Source organism: Lepisosteus oculatus, chromosome 3 (assembly GCF_040954835.1).
Source record: "Lepisosteus oculatus isolate fLepOcu1 chromosome 3, fLepOcu1.hap2, whole genome shotgun sequence".
In the NCBI taxonomy this organism is placed as follows: domain Eukaryota; kingdom Metazoa; phylum Chordata; class Actinopteri; order Semionotiformes; family Lepisosteidae; genus Lepisosteus; species Lepisosteus oculatus.
This window is the reverse complement of record NC_090698.1, coordinates 43,124,134-43,145,030: the sequence shown is the minus strand read 5'-3', so window position 1 is coordinate 43,145,030 and position 20,897 is coordinate 43,124,134. Positions and strand designations below refer to the sequence as shown.

Sequence of the window (20,897 nt, the reverse complement as noted above, 5' to 3'; positions counted from 1 at the left end):
CACAAGAAGTTTGAAAAATAAGCAGAGATAGTCATAAGTGAGACAGATAAAGCATAGACTTAGAGAAGGAGAGTTTTAGTGAGGATTCTTAAAATCTAGTATTTTAAGAAAGCTGGGAACTATAGAGTATGTCAGAAAGAAAAGTCAAATGCCCGGTGAACTAAGGAGTAAGATGAAATGTTTAGTCCTATAACTGGTGAAAGAGGGAGAAAGTGTGGGTGCCATTAAGTTAACTGTGCAAAACACTCTATTCCTGTATTCTGAGAAGAGAAGGGGAAAGGCCTGAATATATGTGTAAATATGCAGCATCAGGCCATTAAAAATGCCTAAAAGCCATGTGACCCAGCTGGTATGTGTCATTAATGGTTACAAACGATGTTATCTTATTTATTAATTGTTGATTATGCAAGTTATTGAAGGAAGGTACTGTATAGAACATTCACATTGGAAAGGGAACTGATTCTATTATTTTTCTGAGCAAATGTGTTTTGCTGTGTAGTTTGCTTGACATTTCCTTCCTAAAGTATACAGCTTTTTTTAAATGGAAAGAGTGAAATATCCGGGCGTGACAGGAACACAATTTCAGTTCTTGAGAAATCAAGCACTTAGGCTGTATCTAATCTCTGTGGTAAAAAGAGTTCACCTCCTTTCTTCTCTCAGTCTTAGACAGAGACGGCACAATATTGATCCTTTCCCAAGATTTACAGCAGCAGCTACACAGTTCTTGTTTAATGATGGGTAAAATGGAATGATGTTCTATGATTAATTATACCATCAGAAGTGTATTACATTCGAAAGTATTTCTAAGGCATCAAAATGGAGACCATTGGGGAGGGATTAAACATACTATTAATACTGTACATACCTTATACATATTGTACATATTATATATAGAATTTTAATACAGAATGTTCATTGCCTTGCAAAAGTCTTCACCTCTTTTCAACATAGGTACTGTATGTGTATGTATTAATGTATTTGTATATACATTTTTAAAGTGCATTTCATTCACTGTCATACACTGTACTGTTTTTTGTGCTGTTTATTGCACCATAAAAGTGTTCATTTTAACAAGTTTGAATTAAAAAAATGTGTATAAATCCTTTGTTATTCAACTAGTTTGACACAATGGGAGACATCGGAGGGAGATGAATGCTTTTGCAAGACACCATATGCAGCTTTCAAAACTGAATCTTTCCCAAAAACATTGTGAATGTGAAAAAAACTGCCAATTTACAAAATGCCCCTTGCCTTTTAATGTTGATCTTTCTAAATGTATCCCAAGTTAGAATAAAAAATTGGGGTAAACTTGGCACTCAAGCAAACAGGCACAAAAAGTGGTACTAGCAAAGTTTATTCAAAATGTATGTGCAGAAAAAAATACTTACTCCTCCCAGTTAAATTGAAAGTGTACTATTTTTAACATCTGTGAATAAAGTAAAATATTGCATTTCATGATCATGATCACATTTTGAGTATATAAATACTGTATTTAACCAGTCTTTGATATTTAACAATTATTACGCAAGTCATGATTTGGTACATCTACTACTGAAAGAAATAGTGTACCAGCACTTGACGTGGCCATACACAGAGGGCTGCAAGAGCACAGGTGCACTTTGCATATGTTTTCAGTCACATCAGTATTTGCCAGTTTCAATAATGAAATAATATGAAGCAACTGCAGAGTGATATGCATATACAGTAACCACATTTAGAAGTGTACCACATTCTACAGTATTTCTAAGGCAGCAAAATGGAGACCATTGTGGAGGTATTAAATAAACGATTCACACATACATTATAGATATTGTACATGTTATGTGCTGTAAGTTTACACCCTATTGTACCAGGAAAAGCAAACATAACATACAGTATACTTCCATGGTAAAGCCATCAAAATGTGCAGTTTTCAAAAATATAATTTAATATACATGATCATAAGGTCAATATACAGTACCTTACCATGCTGGTACATTTCATTGTTATACAAATAAAATAACACTGGATGTTCTGTTAGTCAGTGCACATCACAAGTGACAGCACATTAAAAAGAAATATGATGAAAATAGGAAAAACACAAAAATAACTTATTTTGCTGGCATATTTCTCTTAGTGTTTGATACTGTAACTATGGGATTTCGTTTTTCGCATTTGACATAATAATGTTATAGACTATGGATTTAAAGCACAATTTTACTTTTGCCATTTAGCAAATATCTTAATGCTGTAAGAAAACCGGCTCAGGGACGCCAAATAATGTAACGTTGCCATAGCCAAAATGTAAATGTAATGGCTCTCTGAAGGCACCAGTTCTGTAGGGTTTGGGCATTTACTGAGACAATTTTAATTGTAGCAGTAAATCACAAAGTTGATTCTTTGGATGGCTTTAGAATCCAACCATGCGACATAACTCAAACAACGCGCACACACAGGTACTAATACACGAGGATACATTTATTAATACATAGAATATGCATATAAACCTAACAGATCTTATCGAGAGGGTTATCAGAATACAAAAGATATATATTCTCTCAGTTACGAGGTGTTACACATCAAGAGGACATACGTTCAGTATATCATTCATTTAGACCGTTTCATAAATGAACTTGGTTATAACTTCTACATTAGATACTCAGAACAAGTACATAACTCTTAGGAATTAAATTGATATCAACTGGTTGGGATAACAATTGAATTCTCGAGCTGTAATGCATTGAAGTTGAATACTCATCCAATTTCTTGTGATTCAGATCTCTTGCAGGCACAAAGAAACAGTTGCAGGGTGTTGCTGTCCAATCCGCGCTCTCTGGTTCGGTGCCAGGCTGTGCTGTGCGGCTTGCGACGGTGCGCTGCTGATGCTCACTGACCGGCTAGTTAGTGTTGGCTTTAACTAGCAAAGTTTGTGCACAGGAGAAAAGATGACTGTGGGTCCCAGCAAGTCAGGAAGAGGACCAGTTCGTTCCTGATGAAGAGCTAGTTCTGAATAGTGATTCAGCTGTCCACAGTTCCGACCTGTTCACGAGGCTTGCTGCTGGTGCTAACCTCGGGTGGATCCTCTGGTTACTCTCTGGCAACCTCCGCTCTAGACTCTTAGAACAAAGGAAAGTTCTGGTACTCGGACACACTGGCCGTTCCGTGGTTGTCTGGGCTGAGTCTCAGGATGGTCAGGAGGTTTGCTGCGAGAATGTCCTGCCCTTGGGAGCCTTCTGCTCCTGGGCCGTCCTGCCCTGGAATTCTCCTTTGAATTTCCTTTAGAAAGGTCCACAGAATTCTCCTGAATCCCTTCTAAATCTCACTGAATCTCTCAGGCTCTCTGTGTTGCCTGTTTTTACCTGGAGGAACTTCAGCTCGTTGATTGGCTGAAAGTTCCATGGGTCCCATGTGGGTTACTCGGCCCTACCAGTCCCTGATTGGTTGATCAAGGTGAGATATGAGTCACTTGCTCCTGACATTTAGGAATGCAGTCCAGATGTCCATCTGGCACTCCCTAGACAGATAGGCGCCAATGGATGACCATTGATCATGATAGCCAGGCTTAGCTAAGTGCATCCCCCTTTGGGAGCTGTCCTTATCAAAGGAACCTTAAATCAGCCTGCATGAATAGTTTCTCTGTGGCTGCACCACAGAGATGAACAGAGAAATGGGGCCTCATTTGGGAAGGCTCAGAACACTTAATTCCTTCTTATTAATAAGCCTCGCCGCTACAATGCAAATTCAATACAAATTCCTAAAAAAATCAGAACAATTTATACTTTGTAGTCAGTGACTACAGTTCCTTCACCTTTTCATAACTTCTTGTTGAGACTGTCATCCCTTTCAATTGCTATAGCTGCACTTTACATGTAGTAATATACTGTAGTGTTTATAGTGACTCATCACCAGAAAAATCTGGAACAGTTTAAATGAACAGGTGAAGTTTTATTCCATGCTGCAAAGAAATGAGAAACAGAGTTTTTGCTATGGAGCCTTCTTCGAATGTGTAAATGAAAACAGATAATAATAATAATTTCTTACACTTACATAGCATGGACACTCAACTCAAAGTGCTTGGTGGTCTCCACTCCACCACCACCAATGTGCAGCATCCACCTGGATGATGCGACTGCAGCCATAGTGCACAAGTATGCTCACACCAGCTATCAGTGGGGAGGAGAACAGAGTGATGAAGCCAGTTCATAGATGGGGATTACTAGGAGGCCATGATTGGTAAAGGCCAATGGGAAATTCTTTTCAAGAAACACCCTGGGATTATTACTGACACGGAGAGTCAGGACCGTTGTTTTATGTCTCATATGAAGGACAGCGCCTTTTTACAGAATAGTGTCCCCATCAGTATACTGGGGCATTAGGACCCACACAGACTGCATGGTTAGTGCCCCCTACTGGCCCCCACTACTACGTCTTCCAGCAGCAACCTTAGCTTTCCCAGGAGATCTCCTATCCAGGTACTGACCAAGTTCGCACTTGCTAAGCTTCAGTAGGTTGCCAGCGGTGAGTTGCAGGGTTGTATAGCTGCTGGCAAATATCATATTCCTAAAAAAGCCTGGTGGAAGTGAAAGTTGTGAAGATGATTGTAGACTGACCTCATGCACTTTGATCTGAACACGCTTTCTTTTCTATGACAGTGGCCATCTATTGCCTTTCATGCCATTTAGCCTGAAGACTCAAAGTACTTAAAGCCAGACTAATACCAGTCTAATGGACAACCTGGCTAAGAAGGTCTGTGCATTTTTAATTAGGTTCATTAAATGCATTTCCAGGCAGTGGTTTCCCCTTCAAGCTTAGTCAGTGGATAACTATATTATATTTTCAGTTACATTTCTATTGTGCGCATAGAAACAAAATGTGCTCAGTGTAAATTAGGAAAGAAAAGGAGAATAAGCCAGCAATTCAGCTATATACAGTACTGTAGTTCTGTTTCTGTGGAAAAGAAAAAATGGTCTATCATTTCAAGACAGGAAGATCAAGGACAGCGGAACCAGAGTGGGGTTTTGTTAGTCAGCAAATAATTTGTGCCATTATTGTGCAAATAATGAATGTCAGCTTCATTTAGTTTCATTCATTTTTTAATCAAGAATTCTGTAACCTTGCTACAATCTTCAGAGAACTAAAAATGCATTTCTTCACATTTAATATCAATTAGTATTTAATTCATAATTTCATCTGTATCTCATGTTCGTAAATATGTCAATTAATTTAATAATGAATACATTTAAATTAAGTACAGTATATTTTTTGAAAGACATAGGGATTTGCTCATGTTGCATTAATATAATATCAAACCAGTCTGTATCTTAAGCCCATTAAAGTGGTCATTTTAATACAATACTAAAGGTGGGCATCAAGTCAAATATTTCCTTAAAATTGGAATCACATTTAATACAATATAATCACATCTTTTAAGTAGGCATTTAAGAAATTAATACATTTCTTAAGTCTTTTTAGAAATGTATATTTATTTTGAAATAAGCAAAACCTCTTAATGGAATAGTTAGCTCAAAGTTCATTTGGATGCATCAGCAAATAGTTTTAAAATAAGGTGGAGCAATTAATGATATAATTACTAAGGAATGTCTAATTAAAAGGAGCATGATGCATGGAGTTGTGGTATCACACAGCTCCTCAAAGGTAGACAGTACCCCCTGGTGGTCATAAAATTATTCCTTTCTGGTTCATTCTGTCCTTTCTGTTCGAGTTTAAGAATAATATTGGACTTTAAAACGTGTGATAATTGCTAATTGTCTTTAACCAAAAAGTGAGAACTGAAGCTGAAAACTTTACTTGATATGAATGTTAAAGCCTCAACTGCTTGTTCATTACTTCCTAACTTAAACAATAAAACATACTGTATTATCCCAATACATACTTCCTTTCTTGTAGCCACTTCAAACCCAGCATTGCAGGCTTTGTCTGTGATTCATGGGGACATTTTTAGCAGTCAGTAGAGTGAGAAGGTGATATCGAACAGGAGGGGGGATTCTGCAGTTTCTGAGGGCAATAAGATTTTTGTGCTGTGCAATGGTCTGTAAGAAAGTGCTCCTGGGACACAGCTGGGTGCAAGTTTTAACGGTCTGTGACACCAGGGAAAATTGCTGCCAGTAGGAAGATTGATGACGAAGGACTGCTACACTGGAAGGGCTTGGAGGTGACGTTTAACTTGTGGAAGCTGGAGTGTAATAGTTTGTAAGCATGTTCAATTAAATTGTCTTCCCTCATAGCTTGAAGGCTTCTGTGCTTGATGTAATGTTCTAGAGAAAAAAAAAAAGTGTTTTCGTTTACCCATATGAATATTTGATATGAGTTCTATTAGGTGCTCACTCTTTAGCAACATGCTGTTAGATAACTCTCTGAAATAACTAATAAATATGTTACTTTTGCCTTCTCATGCCTACAAAACCAAACACACCTTTTCTGTGCAAGGTTAATAGAACCTTGAAAGGAAAAAAGATTATTGTGTGGCATTTTTATAGAGAATTTCCTCCTATTTTTTAAATTGTTTTCTGTGAACAAGAATATTTGACTGAAATATCAGATCATTAAGCTGAGCAATATGAGTTTAGTGTGAAAGCATACAAATGCTGGATATATTGCTTTTCTGCACAGGCACTGTTTACCTTGATAATTAATTATTTATTACAGTATTTCAGAATTTCCTAAAGACTTCTTAAGGTCAGCAATGAGAACATTGTGCTGTATGGTGTGTTTTTACCTGTTTGTGAAGTTCACAAGTACAATATTGCCATTCTCTGGCCCTCAGGGTGGTTAAACATTTTTACAAGTTAAGCTGTAAAACATATATATATAAAAAACATTACTATATTAACCCTTTACAATTTCTTGCATTAGGCATTATCTTTCCACATACAGTACCCCAGCTCGCTCACCATGAGACACACAGACAGGGAGAGAGCCTGGGGTCAGAGCACAGGGTCTGCCATTGTACAGCGCCCCTGGAGCAGTTGGGGTTAAGGGCCTTGCTCAGGGGCCCAATGGAGTAGGATTCCTCTGTTAGCCACAGGATTTGAATTGGCAACCTTCCAGCCACAGTGCCACCACTCCACATAAAGCTATACAATAATTGCAAATAAAAGTGTAAACAGGTATTGCAGATAATACACCAAATTATAATCACCAAGTTTTCAAGAATGAAATAACTGAAAAATGTTCAGTAGTAAACATCAATGACACCTACTACACAAATCAATTGTTGCTAAAAGGGTACAATAAATATTCAAAAAGTTTCTGTATGATTTCAAGTAGTTTTTATTCCAGCCATGTTGTTTAATGCTTGATATAATTATCTGACTGGTGTCAGAGAAAATCCACAAAATTTTCACATGGTTTATTTTGTCATGTTTACAGTATCTCATGTACATGACATACCTCTTTTTGCTAAATCTTTTTATTTTGCCTTTCAAACAAAATATTCAAATAAGAAATAAGACAAACCAGTCAATTACACAAAATCGGGCAGAGCAGTGGCTTTGTGGCTAAGGATCTGTGCCTGTGGTGGAAAGGTTGTTGGTTCAAATCCCACAGCTGGAAGAGGAATCTTACTGTCTTGGGCCCCTGAGTAAGGCCCTTAACCCCAGCTGCTCCAGGGGTACTGTATAATGGCTGACCCTGTGTTCTGAGCCCAAGCTTCTCTCTGAGTCTGTGTCTCATTGAGAGCAAGCTAGCGTATGTGAGAAGACAAATTCCTATTGCAAGAAATTGTATGTGGTTAATAAAGTGATCTTAACACTTTAATATTTATTTCAGCTGACCTGCCACTAGAGGCCAGATTAGGCCACACTAGGTCACACTTCAGGTAAATTAAGCAATTAGTTAATTAGACAAGGGTAAGAATTGCACATTGTCACACAGGAATAATTAAGTCATTTTGCATATAAAGGGCATCAGTGGCAGGTGAAGGGATGGACAGCTTGTTGTTGAGTTTTGGAATAAAATGGCTGTATGAGTATCATGCTGTGGTAATGCCTTCTTTAGGACATTGCTTGGTAAGGTCCTGTGAACCATCTTATTTAGTCTAGCACCTGTCATGGGAAACAACATCAAACTCTACCTGACTACTTTTTTTCCATTGACTATTGAAACTAAATTGTCTCCCCTGTACAGTATTTATTCTCAACATTGGTCAGTGTTCCTGTTAATTCAGTTTAATACCATTTTAGTCCATTTAAATAGCATCAGGAATACTGATTTAATTGTGTGTCTTACCAATCACATTTTGGTTGTGGGTACCTTAATTTGTGCTGGACCTCTGACATGAGAGTTATCTGCCCAATGTTCTTCTTAAGGTGGAAATCAAAATGATCTCAGAGCTCCAGAGTACCCAGTCACTTGCTGGTAGACAGTGTGGTACAGTAATGAACTTGATGCAGGTTATGTGCTTTCTGTTCTTTCAGGTCAGATGGGTGTCATAACAGAAAGATGGTACTGGAAGTGGGCATGACAAACTAAAATCATAAAGAAGCGCAATAGTTGGTCAAAAATGGCTCCTGTGAAAGTCTAGACGAGGATTTTTGTTTTTTTATGAATGGCGTTCTACCTTTGAAATTAAGAGTCACCACTTATTTTTCATTTCACCCACTCAGCCTTCGATTATGGCTACATAGCCACAGCAACCTCAGGCTCAAGAAAACAAGAATTTATGCTCCTGAAGCCCCCTGTGTTTGAGCTGCTTGTCTTTAACACTTCAGGGGGAACAGAACTCTGAACAGAAGGTTCAGTGCTGATCGGACGGGAGGCACGTTTCTCACAAACAGCCCCACCCAAAAGGCACTGGGAGGCCGAGCGCTGAAAGAGCTGGTTGACAATTCCTACCCTGCACTCAGCAGTGGTAGTGACATGACCAGTTTTGAATCTGTGACCACTAAGACCAAAAAGCTTAACCTCTACACAGTGGAGCTCGTTCACTACTTGCACCAATAAAGAGGCCCCAGTAAAGCCATTCTTTTAAATAACACCCCCACTCACAGAATTTAATTCACACATTAAACACTATGGAGGAAAATCTAATAAAATCACACTTCATTTGCAACAGGATTGGTAATATGGTTTGCCCAAAGCTTTAGGTAAATAAAACTGCTCATCATGGTTTCCAGCCATATCCACACTGTCAGTGATTGTAATTAATCTGAAAGTATTGAAAAAAAAACTTTTATGAATACTTTTAGTGCATCTTGTGTCTTCCAATCGAACACGATGTGATCAAATCACCCCCAGGAAACAAGGGAGCGTGGAAGCTTATGGGCTTTGAGTGGATGTGTGCAATTGTTTTTGTCATTTGACTTGTCAGGTGTTTCAGATCTTTGCATCACATTTTGCAGGCTGGAGTTTCAGCATGGGCTCGGCATACCAGTTTCACAGCTGGAGGGTATTCGTGGTGGTGTGCGCCCTGCCCTGTGTTTCTGCAGTAGTGGCTCTCACCTTCATGCCCGAAAGTCCCAGATTCTTTCTGGAGGTAAGGAGACATTACGCTTGAAGAATAAGAACAAGCAGAAAACAATAGAACTTTGTGTTCCTAAATCCAGGGTTTTTTAGATGAGATACCCTTTCACTGGTGCTTTGAAGCTGATGCCAGAGATATGCACGTAAGTACATGTACTGTAAGATAAGATTATTTTACTCATTTCAGAAGAACACATCTCCACACTGATGAAATGGTCCAGAAATACAAGAAGGCACAACAAAGCCTATTAATTAGTCTTTTGTTGCCATATTTTCTGAAGCAAAATAATTCCCACTACGAGAGAAGATGAAAGCAGTAGACAAAATGGTTTAGATATGTGGAGGACTCAAGAGTAGTTAAGTAACATACAATTTAACCAGCTTACAAACTTTTGTATCTTGGAAAAAAAAGCTTTTTTAAGTGCACTATTAAAAAAAAGAAAAGTAAAATCTAAATTATAGGCTTTAGATAATGTGAAGTGAAAGGCTGTCTAGCATCTGAAGAGACAATACTGCATTTAAATGATGAAATTCTAAAGTAGTATAATGCATTCATATGCAGTAAACTTTAATTTTCAGTTTTGTGTCATACATTTATAATTTATCTAGGTTTATTTAGATTTTTAAGCAAGCACCCTAAGGGTGTGCTATTTTCTTTCATTTTCATACATTTAATTTTTTTTTCTTTTGGCTCCAAGATACTCCACTAGGTATTATTCAGCTGAAGTCCTTGGGTGATTCACTCATGTCAAACAAAGTAATCTCTTCAGTGGTCCAGTTAACAGAGGCCTCCCCAGTACTGGTACTGAATTCATAATGACTTAACTGAATTGTTTACCTAGTTAAAACATTTTCAAATACTTGGCAATTAAACTAAATCTAAAAAAATGATGGTCAGTACTGGAAATCACTTTAATAGTCACAAAAACAGAAAAATAGCAAGTAGCAAGAAAAAAATAAAGTATAAGTAAAACTTAAGAATCAATTCTGAAGCAAGTTCTTAAAGACACTAGCACCTCAAAGACAATGCTTGTAAACCTTGATATACTGTACAGTATCTCAGTCTCATTATTCAATACTTACTTCTAAATTATATTAATTGATGTGACCTTTAAATCACAATCCAGTATTCTAATTGGGGAGATTAGCTATACATATGCAGCCTTTGTTCTGGCCTGTACAGTGGACAATCATACTGTATGTGGTTTAGACTCATTGAGAGCAATCTGTCTTGTCAATAAGGTTTTCTGTGATGTCATTGTCATTTCTGTGGTATTACTGGTGCAAAATAAGGAAGTTAAAAAGTCACTGAGGTAATGATGTAAAATATGCATGAGAGTTATATAGCAGCTGAAGATTTTTCAGCAGTAAATACAAGTTTACAAAGTCAGACATATTGTAGATGTAAATAGGAGCAGCTTTAATCTTATATGGCTCTGTGTTGCTGTAGGCCTGTATTTTTGTTAGCTTGGCTGAGGTAACACAAAATCAAAACAAAAAGCTGAATGCTTTTTTCACTTTATGCGGTTTACTTTTGTGTTGTACATGAGTGGTCCTTTTATTTATTACAATTAACCTAGATATATAGTGATTTTATTATATAATTTTTTATACAGTGAACAACATTTTCAAAATTGTCAGCCTTGCACATACTGTACTTACTGTTTTAGCCCATTTTTGCATTCCATCATGCAAGCAACAAAAATGTACAAAGCAAAGGTCTATAACCAATTTTTACTGTACAGTAAATAGGCATTGTAAAGAGTATAATAAACCTTTTCATTTTATTTTATTTTCTATCAAGGGAACCATTAAACTAAGTTCAAAGCAAATCTAGATGACAACGGACGATTCACCCATTTATTTACAGTACAGATACAGTAGTTGTTTATACCTGACAAGGGTCATGGTAACTTGGAGCCTGTCCAAGATGACTTGGTGCAGAACTGGGCAAAAAACATCCTGCCACCCTATCACATAGCAATGAAAAAATCAGATAGGAAATATCTTTCACTGTTTGACTGTGTCTCTAGCGATTGCCTATGTGTTCATGATCTTCACAGTCATTGTTAATCCGTATAATTGTTGCTTTTCACTAAACAGATTGGGAAACACGATGAGGCTTGGATGATCCTGAAACAGATTCACGACACCAACATGAGAGCACGTGGGCAGCCTGAGAAGGTTTTCACTGTGAGTACTTCTCAGAGCAGAATTTAAGGTGTTTTTCTCATTATACATCCTAATCCACACTGGGAGTCAGGTTCTAAATCAGGTTTCTGTCTGCAGCTAATTTCGACAGGGATTGTCTGCTGTCATGCGTGGGTTTGAATTAAATGTTAATATTCATAATATATTTTTAGAAAAGCTAATATTAATATTTTTCTCCCCGACTGCATGCAGATAAATTAAGGGAAATTTAATTAATACAGAGTTTCATGTGAGGTGGGCAGATCTAAAGATCTAAAGATTTCATTTAACATTTAAAGAGCATCTTTACTGAGATCAGTGACGGAACCCTGGGTGAAACAAGAAAAGTGACATGAAAACCTTTTCTGGGAGGATTGCAGTTCCTCTTGGTTCAGCAGGAATGAGAATGACTACAACATGCAGGATGCTAAAAGGCTGATTACCAAGGTGGCCTTTTAATTTTCCTAAATTAACAGCCGTTACCTTTTTAGTGTGCCTCACATTTTAAATGAGGATATGGCAGTTCAGAGACAGCTCCATTGTCTATGGGCCTCAGGGATAGACAAGGCCTTTTTGAAAAACAGTTTCTTTGGGGAGGCAAGGCCGGCTTTTAGAATGTGTAACAGGGAAGATGATTTTGAGCAAACCAGTGAATGTCTGAGAGGTTAACATTGATTGTTAAGTGTAAAACTTTGTAGGTTAAAGTAACTTGTAAATAAAACCTATGGAGCTTTTTTTGAAGCGTCATGTACTGTATAGATACTGTAGATCTTTTTTATGCAAGACAACAAGCTTAAAAAAGGTTGATCAAAAGCCTAAACGAGTTGTGGTGACCATCAACATCAGCATTTCATATTAATCATATTTCCCTGTTTGATTACGGGATAGGTATCGGGTACCTTTTTCCAACCTTGATCACATTTTATCATCTGACCTTATTGTATGGGAAGTAAAATATAGTCTACAGTTGCAATGCACCACTTTCCTTGTTACATGAGTATCTCTGTGGCTTTTCCACACTTTCCTTTTCAGTTATCCTTAATTTTCTAATAAAACTCCTGAAAAAACAAATGTTACAATCAACAAACTAACGATTTTGGGTTAGAAATCTGATACCATTAACTTTGCCCTTATCATTGCCTTATACCAATTTAGTCAAGAATAAAGAGCAAGATAAAAAAAAAAAATGTGCTTTAGTTTCAAAAGAAGTCATTACACTCACAATAATACAGTCATATGTGGCTGGAAAAAGAATACAATATATTTTGCTACTTTGTTTACCATAATTTGTCCAGCACAGGAGTAGACCCAGTAATGATGAACTGCCGGTTGTTTTATTAATTGTAGTGTTAGAAAGTCAGACTGAGACTGTGCATATCCACAGGTGAACAGGATCAAGACTCCCAAACAGATTGATGAGCTGATTGAGATCCAGTCAGGCACAGGAAATTGGTTTTTGAGGTGTGTGGTCAGGATCCGCACCGAATTCTATGGGGTGAGTCTAAAAGCACATAAATTTCAACCAGTTTCTATCCATTATCACTTTAATAGAGAACCTAACCATTATGAGAGGCATCTAAAATGGCTTTTGGCCCACATGTATTTCACTAAGTACTATAGTACTACTTTGAGTGCTTTACATACGGATGATAGGATACTCCAAAAAAGTACAACTCTTATTTTATATGATAAATATAATATTTTTGTGCATCACATTACCAGTTGGCACCAAAACAAGACTGCAGTTTTCATCTGATATAAACTGGAGCTTGAGAACATACAATACTGGACATTTAAATCATTTTCTTTGTTAAATGTTCCTTATGGATACAGAAGCCTATTTCTGATTCTGCTTACATAGACTAAGGAAGAATGGGCGTATTCATAAAATGTCTGTTCACTACAAGTTTTAGGAGTCAGAAATTCCTAATTTTACAAAATCAAAGAGATTTGTGTCACTTCCTATTAACTGAAATGGAGGAGGCATGTTGTAGGCATACTGTAAGATGATTTACTGATCTGTCATGTTTTTAAAATAAGTATTAAATGGTAAATAATTGGATAGTCTTAATCAAAAGCTCTTTTTGTGTCAGGATATTTCAATTCTTTTCCCAAAAACACATGAAAAGGCCTGCCTTTGTAATACATTTCACTTTACAGCTGAAGGTTTCAAAGTGGAAAATCCAATATTATCTTTAAATTGTCAGAATTGTCAGTTCGCAGAGCCAATCTAGCAGCGCCAACACTGTTTTGACTTGTTTTGAATGTTTTTTGAGATTTGCTTGTCATTATTTCTTTATTAATTTGGATATTCTTCTAACTTTACTACATATTTCTTCCTTGACAGATATGGTTAACCTTTATGAGGTGTTTCAACTACCCTGTGAAAGACAACACCGTTAAGCTGGCCATTGTCTGGTTCACACTTTCTTTTGGGTAAGATAAGCTGTTACTTTTGATAGTAGTTTTGGTTACTTTTGTAGAATTTGTTCCATCATCAAACAAAAAGCAGAACTAAATGATGCAAAGACCAATCACTTTAATGCAGTGCCAAATTCTGTTCCACAACCATATATTATTAATATATCATAAAGGAAGTTGATTAAATGTTCTTGCTGAAGGAACCTGTTAACTGTATGTAAGATATATTTGTCACCTGTTCTGTTAGGAAAATAATAAAGGTTTAAAAAGCTCTCCTCTTTCTAAAATAGTAGTTCACGTAGCAATTAATTTCAAATTATAGCATAGACATGTAACTTTTAGTGCATGATATTTTCTTGGTGCTCTACAGTATATGCACCACCATGCTCAGTTACATTTACCCCTAAGGCTTTTCAGATTTCTATCAAACTTTTTATAGTAGATTGTGCTTTACAGACACAGCTTATTATGCAGATATGAATAGTATAATGTGGTTTTTAAACATATTGAAATCACTTCTGAAAAATAAATGAAGGCGCTGTGCCCTAAAGACCTATATAATCCAGTAGTTAATTGTAATTGAGGTGCACTTTTACTTCAAATGAAGCTTGGTCCTAGAAATATTAACACAATTATTTTTTCAGCAATAACTTTAAAATGACAGAGAAGCCAGCCAAGAACACGCATATGCATATTCCATTTGATATTTCATTTCTTGTGAAATGTGAAGTTGGTTCCCCTTTGAATTTACATGTTAAACCTCTCATTTCCCTGGTAATTCCTGCTTTACCCTGAATGCCATGCAGGGAGAAGGTAATAATGCAATAAGCTACACATATGATCCACTTTCATTCTGGTGCAGTTTGTCGTCAAAGTCCAAAAACACAGTTTTTCATCAGGTGTCATCAGGTTTGGCAAAAATGGTTGAATAAGTCTCTCATTTGCTGATGGAATAAGCTTGTTTTTGTCATACTCTGTGGTAGTGTTGGTACCCGTACTGGTGTTCATTTGTGTTCAATAATTTGAATTAAGTGTTTGAGTAATTTATCAATTGAAAACAGCACTTTAGCAAAATATATAAGGATTCTGCCCAGTCTTTGTAGTTCAGCTCGTAGTGCTGAATTCTAGTGGTCAGTTCTAAATACCCTTTCAGACTGGAAGGATTCCAGGTTTCTGTGTGACTATTAAACTAACAACCTCTGCCTAGAGATCACCATGCTTTCTAACATAATTTAATCATTTAAATTCCTAGTAATGACAGAGTCTAGTGATATAATCAACAACTTGCCTGTGTGCTGTTTGTTTCTTTTAAAGATAAGCAGTGAGTAGAAAGATTTTGGGTCATCTGAGGAACATTTAATACAATAGTTGAGTTTGTCAAAGACGACTGTAGCAGTCAAGACCTGTATCATTTGAGATACAGATATATCTATAACTCTGTAAAGGCTTCAGGAGCCGAGTACAAGGTCAGTGTGTTTGGGGTACACTGATTTACAAAATCACTTGTGCCAGTACAGTACATAAGAAAGCTTCCCAGTTCCTGTAAGTAGTTTTCTGAACAGTTTGTATGAGGAGCAAAAACAGCTTGGATCAGTGCCTAACAATATTGCTCTCCTGGCTCACCAGACAATTTTGTTAAATTAATATTGCTTGTATAATTCTAAAGGCCATCTTCCAAGGTGACTGTGATAATTACTGCTCTGCAATGTCATGGTGCTCTATAAAAAAAGCAATAGCAATACATTTTATATACTGTATACTATTTTAAAAACCTTACTATCAGAGATACATTTCCATCTTACTGTATGTTCATTTTACAGTGTGTGCATCAAAGTTTACATTTTATATTCTCTTTCACAGATTTGGTGTGATTTATTTGCAATACAGAATTGCAAAAAAAATACTCCTATATCATTGAAAGTCTGCAGTTATGTAGTTTGGGATCCTGAGTCCTGAAAACCTGTTTCTGTGTTCATTCTATCTGTTTACTAATGTAAGTAAAGCTTCAGTTGCAGACAGGTCCAGGCTGGTTGGATTCATAGTCTTTATTCACACTTTGGAAGAGTCCCATGGCTTACTGCAGAGCAGTTCAAACAATATGTAATGATAAATCACTGACCTTTACAAACTGTTCCAATGTGACCTACAATTTATAAATTCCCTGGAATTAATAAACTGTAGCTGCTGCCCCAGTGACAATCCCTTTGGGAGATGAAAAACAGGCAATTAAATTTGTAGCAGATGCCTATTGTGTGTGTTGAATGTTCTTCTCTGAATCTGGTTTTGAACGTGACCATCTGCATAGTCATTTTAAGCATGGTGTCTGTGATTCGCTCTTAAGCATTAAGATCATAAGAAATATTTTTTACTATGATAACTATGGTGTAATGCGCTAAAATTATGTTTTATACCAAAAGGACATTCAACAATAAACCAGTCATTCTCTTCTTCAACTTATGTATAGTATGTAAAACTATTGTTGCAGGACACAGGATACTTTAAGGATACTTAAGACAGGAAATAACTGAGAAAGAGTTGTGTTCAGTCCATCAGTCAGAAGTGAACACCAATGCAGTATTACCAAAAAAACACAAGACACTGACAAGCCAAATGGTGAGAACCAAGTTGAGGTTCATTTCACACAGAAAAATAGAAAGAATAAAATACACTATATTACATAAGTTGAGCCTTCTTCAGGTGTGAGGGAGAATGAGAGAGAGAGAGCAGGGATATGAGGCCAAGAATTTGGGAAGAAGGACAAAACAAAGAAAATGTAAGAAAGGGTACAGTAGGTGGGAGTGTCCAAAGGAAAACCTGGGATACTCCAAGAGAGTTGTGAAAAGCCAACATTTGTAAATTAATGGAGAAATTAATTGATCAATGAGAACTGGAGGTACAGTAGGTGTGAAACTAGTTTAAGGGTAATTGTGGCTTACATTGTCTTTTTGAAGTACTGTACTGTCCTGGGATCCTTGTGAAGAGACACAGAAGTGTCTGTGTAATCATGGCTGGGCAAGAGAGAATGAGGAACTTGTAGAAAGCTTTATTACTCACTGACATGTTGTCTGGAATGATCTGCCACTCTTTTGTTTAACAATATAAATGGCAGGGTACTCGGTAAATGAGATTGTTTAAAAAACAGTGCTAAAAATTCCCACAGGAGTCTTGTATGTGTGTGATGCTGGTTATACTGAACAGTATGATGCAGTAATACTTTGTCTGAGTTCTCAGAATTATTTTTTTTGCATCCAAGCAGCTATGTTTTACACACAGAAAGACTTACAAAAACACAAACAGTACAAATAAACATTACATTAAAAATAAATATAACATACATTACACAAAATACAGTACATCAACACATACAGTAAATAGTCATTATCCACCACTCGTACAGACATCCACATACTGTAGATTTTTAGAACCTGTAATTTTACTGTTGTGACAAAGGCTCCTTACAAAGATTAAAAGTTTAAAGCTGTCCTGTTAGTCCTACCAAATTACAACTTCTACTCTGTAGAGATCTTTTCACCTGCAGACAGAGTGTACACTCACAACTGAAGCATGATCATCTGCAACACATCCTGTTTCTTGTGGATCTTGTTGCTACAGTATGATGAAATCCTTAGTTACCTTAGCTGTCCTTAGTTATCAGGTTGCATTCACCTGAGAATCAAAAGCACACGTTGTGAAAATATTTTGTTTCACAATAGCTCATTTAGCTGTTTAATATATATTAAACATTAATATACAGTACAGTATATAAAAAAAACTTACTGAATTTACACTTACTGTTAATGACAAACCTACTGTATGAGAAGTGAGTGTTATTTTTAGCTGTATTCTTAGCATAGGGCCCTGGAGATACATTTATAGTAAAAAAACAAGATGTTGTTGTATTCATAGTACCCGGTATAATTGGAAATGCAAGTAATGCTTTTGATTATCATCTGCAAATGTTGACATTTAGATAAATAAAAAACCCATCAAATAAAAAACCCATTTTGAGCATTTTATACAAATCAAATAAATGAATTAACATAGAATGACTAAATTCATTTTATTTTTTGTTACTCAAGCATCAGCCTGTGCACATGATAATGAAACTGGAGCATATGACAAAAACCCTCATACATACAGGCACTCAGATTGCACATTCCAAGAAGGTGTTTAGCTTTTTAGATATGTGGGTGTTAATTAATGTTGATACATCAATTTAAAGTTTAATTAATAGAAATAAGTAAATTAATCAATTAATCAACAAAATAATCAATAATAGAAATAAGTTTTGGTGAAAAGGTTTGAAATAATGCATTATTATAGTAAGTACTCTATCACATATCTATAAGATATTCACAAAATTGTTACATTACATTATTCACAGTCCAGATATGGTTATACAAGAATACATCTATACAAGTTTAGAAAATAAAGTAAGCACCTAAGCAAGGATATATAATCTATTGAGACAACTTTCTCTTAAGGAAGTAGTTGGTATTTTGTAATAACTATGTTCCTTTCTCAGTAAGCAGTTTTACCCAAGTAATTGACTTCACTGAGTGTGTTAAATTCCCTGCTTTAAAATATTCCTGGGTACACCACATGTACAGTATACAAGACAGGGATATTTAAAGGTTATATAGTATATTTATAAAGCCACTATGTGCAAGCAGACAACTCAAATCATTGCACATAATAGTCTGTCACATGAAGAGAATTTCATGTTAATTTTGCATAAGATTAAATAAAATTGTGCTTAAAAAAATGCTTTTGATCATTCACAAATTCAGCAAGTATAAATTATTTTTTTCTGAAATGATCATTACTGCAGAGGTACTGGTATAGTAGCTATAGTGGTAGAAACACAGTTAGAAACTCCTCTTGCTCTTCTTTAAAGCAATGTCATTTTTCTGTTCCTCTGTGCCTAAGAGGTGGTGTGATCTGTGGTTTTGGCCTAAACCACTCTGCAGGAGTGATTTATGAAGCCATCAAGAAAATGACTGGCCAAGCCTGTGCAGTAATAACACAGGCAAGATTGCACTGCTGCACGGCCAGCAACTGTGTCACGTTGTGTCACTTTGAACTTGCTCTAATGTATGTGTGGCCCAAAGACTCTGGCAGTTAATCTGCACAAATTAAGTTCCTGATGTCACGTAAACTACACACCTGCACTCATAACCTTCTTTTGTGTTCATTACAGTGTGGGGATATTGCAATGATTGTCTTTATACTTGCAGTATTGCAACTCCCTAGTCCTGCCCTTGGAAATATTATAAGAAGCCTTTTTCCTTCTTGCCGAAATAATTTGTTGAATAGCACAAAGCTGATCTCAGGAACAGTGGCAATGTAGAACTTATGAACACAGGGCAAAGGAAATAATACATTGAATCAAGTATGACCTCCATACTATGGCAAGGTGAAACTGAAGTAGTTTGGCAGCATAATTGTTTGTTCTATTATATTCCAGGAATGTCTGGGAGAAATTGTTTGGTTTTCATATCATGAATGGAAAAGGATGTGATCATGTCACCACGCCTCCTTTTGTTACTGGAAATTCAAGCATTAATCATAGTTCCATAAATGAACTTGTTATACAGTGCAAAATGTCTACTACAAATGTACAATAACACCTGGACAGTAATTTGAAAATGTGTTCGTGTTCTGTATTAGTACTTATAACACCATATTCTCCATCTGAATTATTTTTCATTTTTTAAATAATTGGTTACATATGTATTTTTAATATAGAGTTGTGTTTATATATTCATTGTTGTTTTTTACATAAAAATATTAAGCTGTTCAAGCCCACAGCAAGAAAACAAATCCTAGAAACTAATATTTGCTAGAAAATTGTCTGATATCAGTGCCAGTCTGAACATCTAATTTCCTATTGCCTCTGTTGTTGTTATTCTGTTTGTCTGGGAACAGATACTATGGCCTGTCTGTTTGGTTTCCTGATGTCATCAAACATCTCCAGTCTGATGAGTACGCCTTGAAGGTTAGAACCTTTAACACAGAGAGGGTTGAGAATTCGACTTTCAACTTTACTTTGGAGAACCAGATCCACACTAATGGGGAATTCATCAATGACAGGTAGGGAATGGCTTTGTGGCCTGTAATTTATACTGTCTACCTTATCGGCTCCTAGGCCAGGAAATTAGAAACTGTTATCTCTACATGCTCCTCTTCTGCAGCTCCTAGCTTTGTATTACATTTTTTTGAAGACTGAAAACAATCTTGCAGTCCAAATATCACGCTACAGAGTATCTTTCCTGAATATTAAAATGAATTCTTGTCCATCTACTTTTCAGCATGGGAGTAGATTGAGTAATGTGACATATTACAGTCATAAACATTAGGGAAGACATTCAATTTTTTTACAAAGTTATATATTATTTTAAGGTTCCAATGGAAGTCCAGCACAATGCACTATTTACCCTGTTAATTTTGTTGAACAAAGGATCCTGAAAAGGATGCATAACCAGTTGGCTTAACTTTCATTTAAGAATTCAATTAAGAAATGCTCTGTATTCTTCTAAAAGAATCAAACTATAAAGTCTGAAACTGTAACTTCAAACTATATTGTGTATTTTTACACGATACAGTGTTGCCCACATCGTAGCATTTTAAGAACTAGAAAGCAAAAAGCAGCAGAATTCTTTGTACATGGTATTTTGAATCACACCTTTAGGATCTACGCGTACTGTATATAGGTTAATGATATCTGCATTGATTTCCGAGCAGTACAGAGAAAATTCTCACTGCCAGTTAAGATGTGAATCCTTAATGCTGGAAGCACTGACTGAATGGATCATTTTCTTTCAAGT

At 36.2% G+C, this 20,897-nt stretch overlaps 1 protein-coding gene across 1 annotated transcript in view; it reads left to right on the top strand.

Annotated features, from left to right (window-relative positions):
- sv2ca (synaptic vesicle glycoprotein 2Ca) overlaps positions 1-20,897 on the top strand; it is a 104,696-nt gene that overhangs the window by 74,657 nt on the left and 9,142 nt on the right. Inside the window, exons 5-9 of the mRNA XM_006626713.3 lie at positions 9,339-9,472; positions 11,563-11,652; positions 13,034-13,144; positions 13,997-14,085; positions 19,999-20,163. Of these exons, the coding sequence (XP_006626776.2) occupies positions 9,339-9,472; positions 11,563-11,652; positions 13,034-13,144; positions 13,997-14,085; positions 19,999-20,163 (589 nt within the window). The remainder of the gene's footprint in view (positions 1-9,338; positions 9,473-11,562; positions 11,653-13,033; positions 13,145-13,996; positions 14,086-19,998; positions 20,164-20,897) is intronic.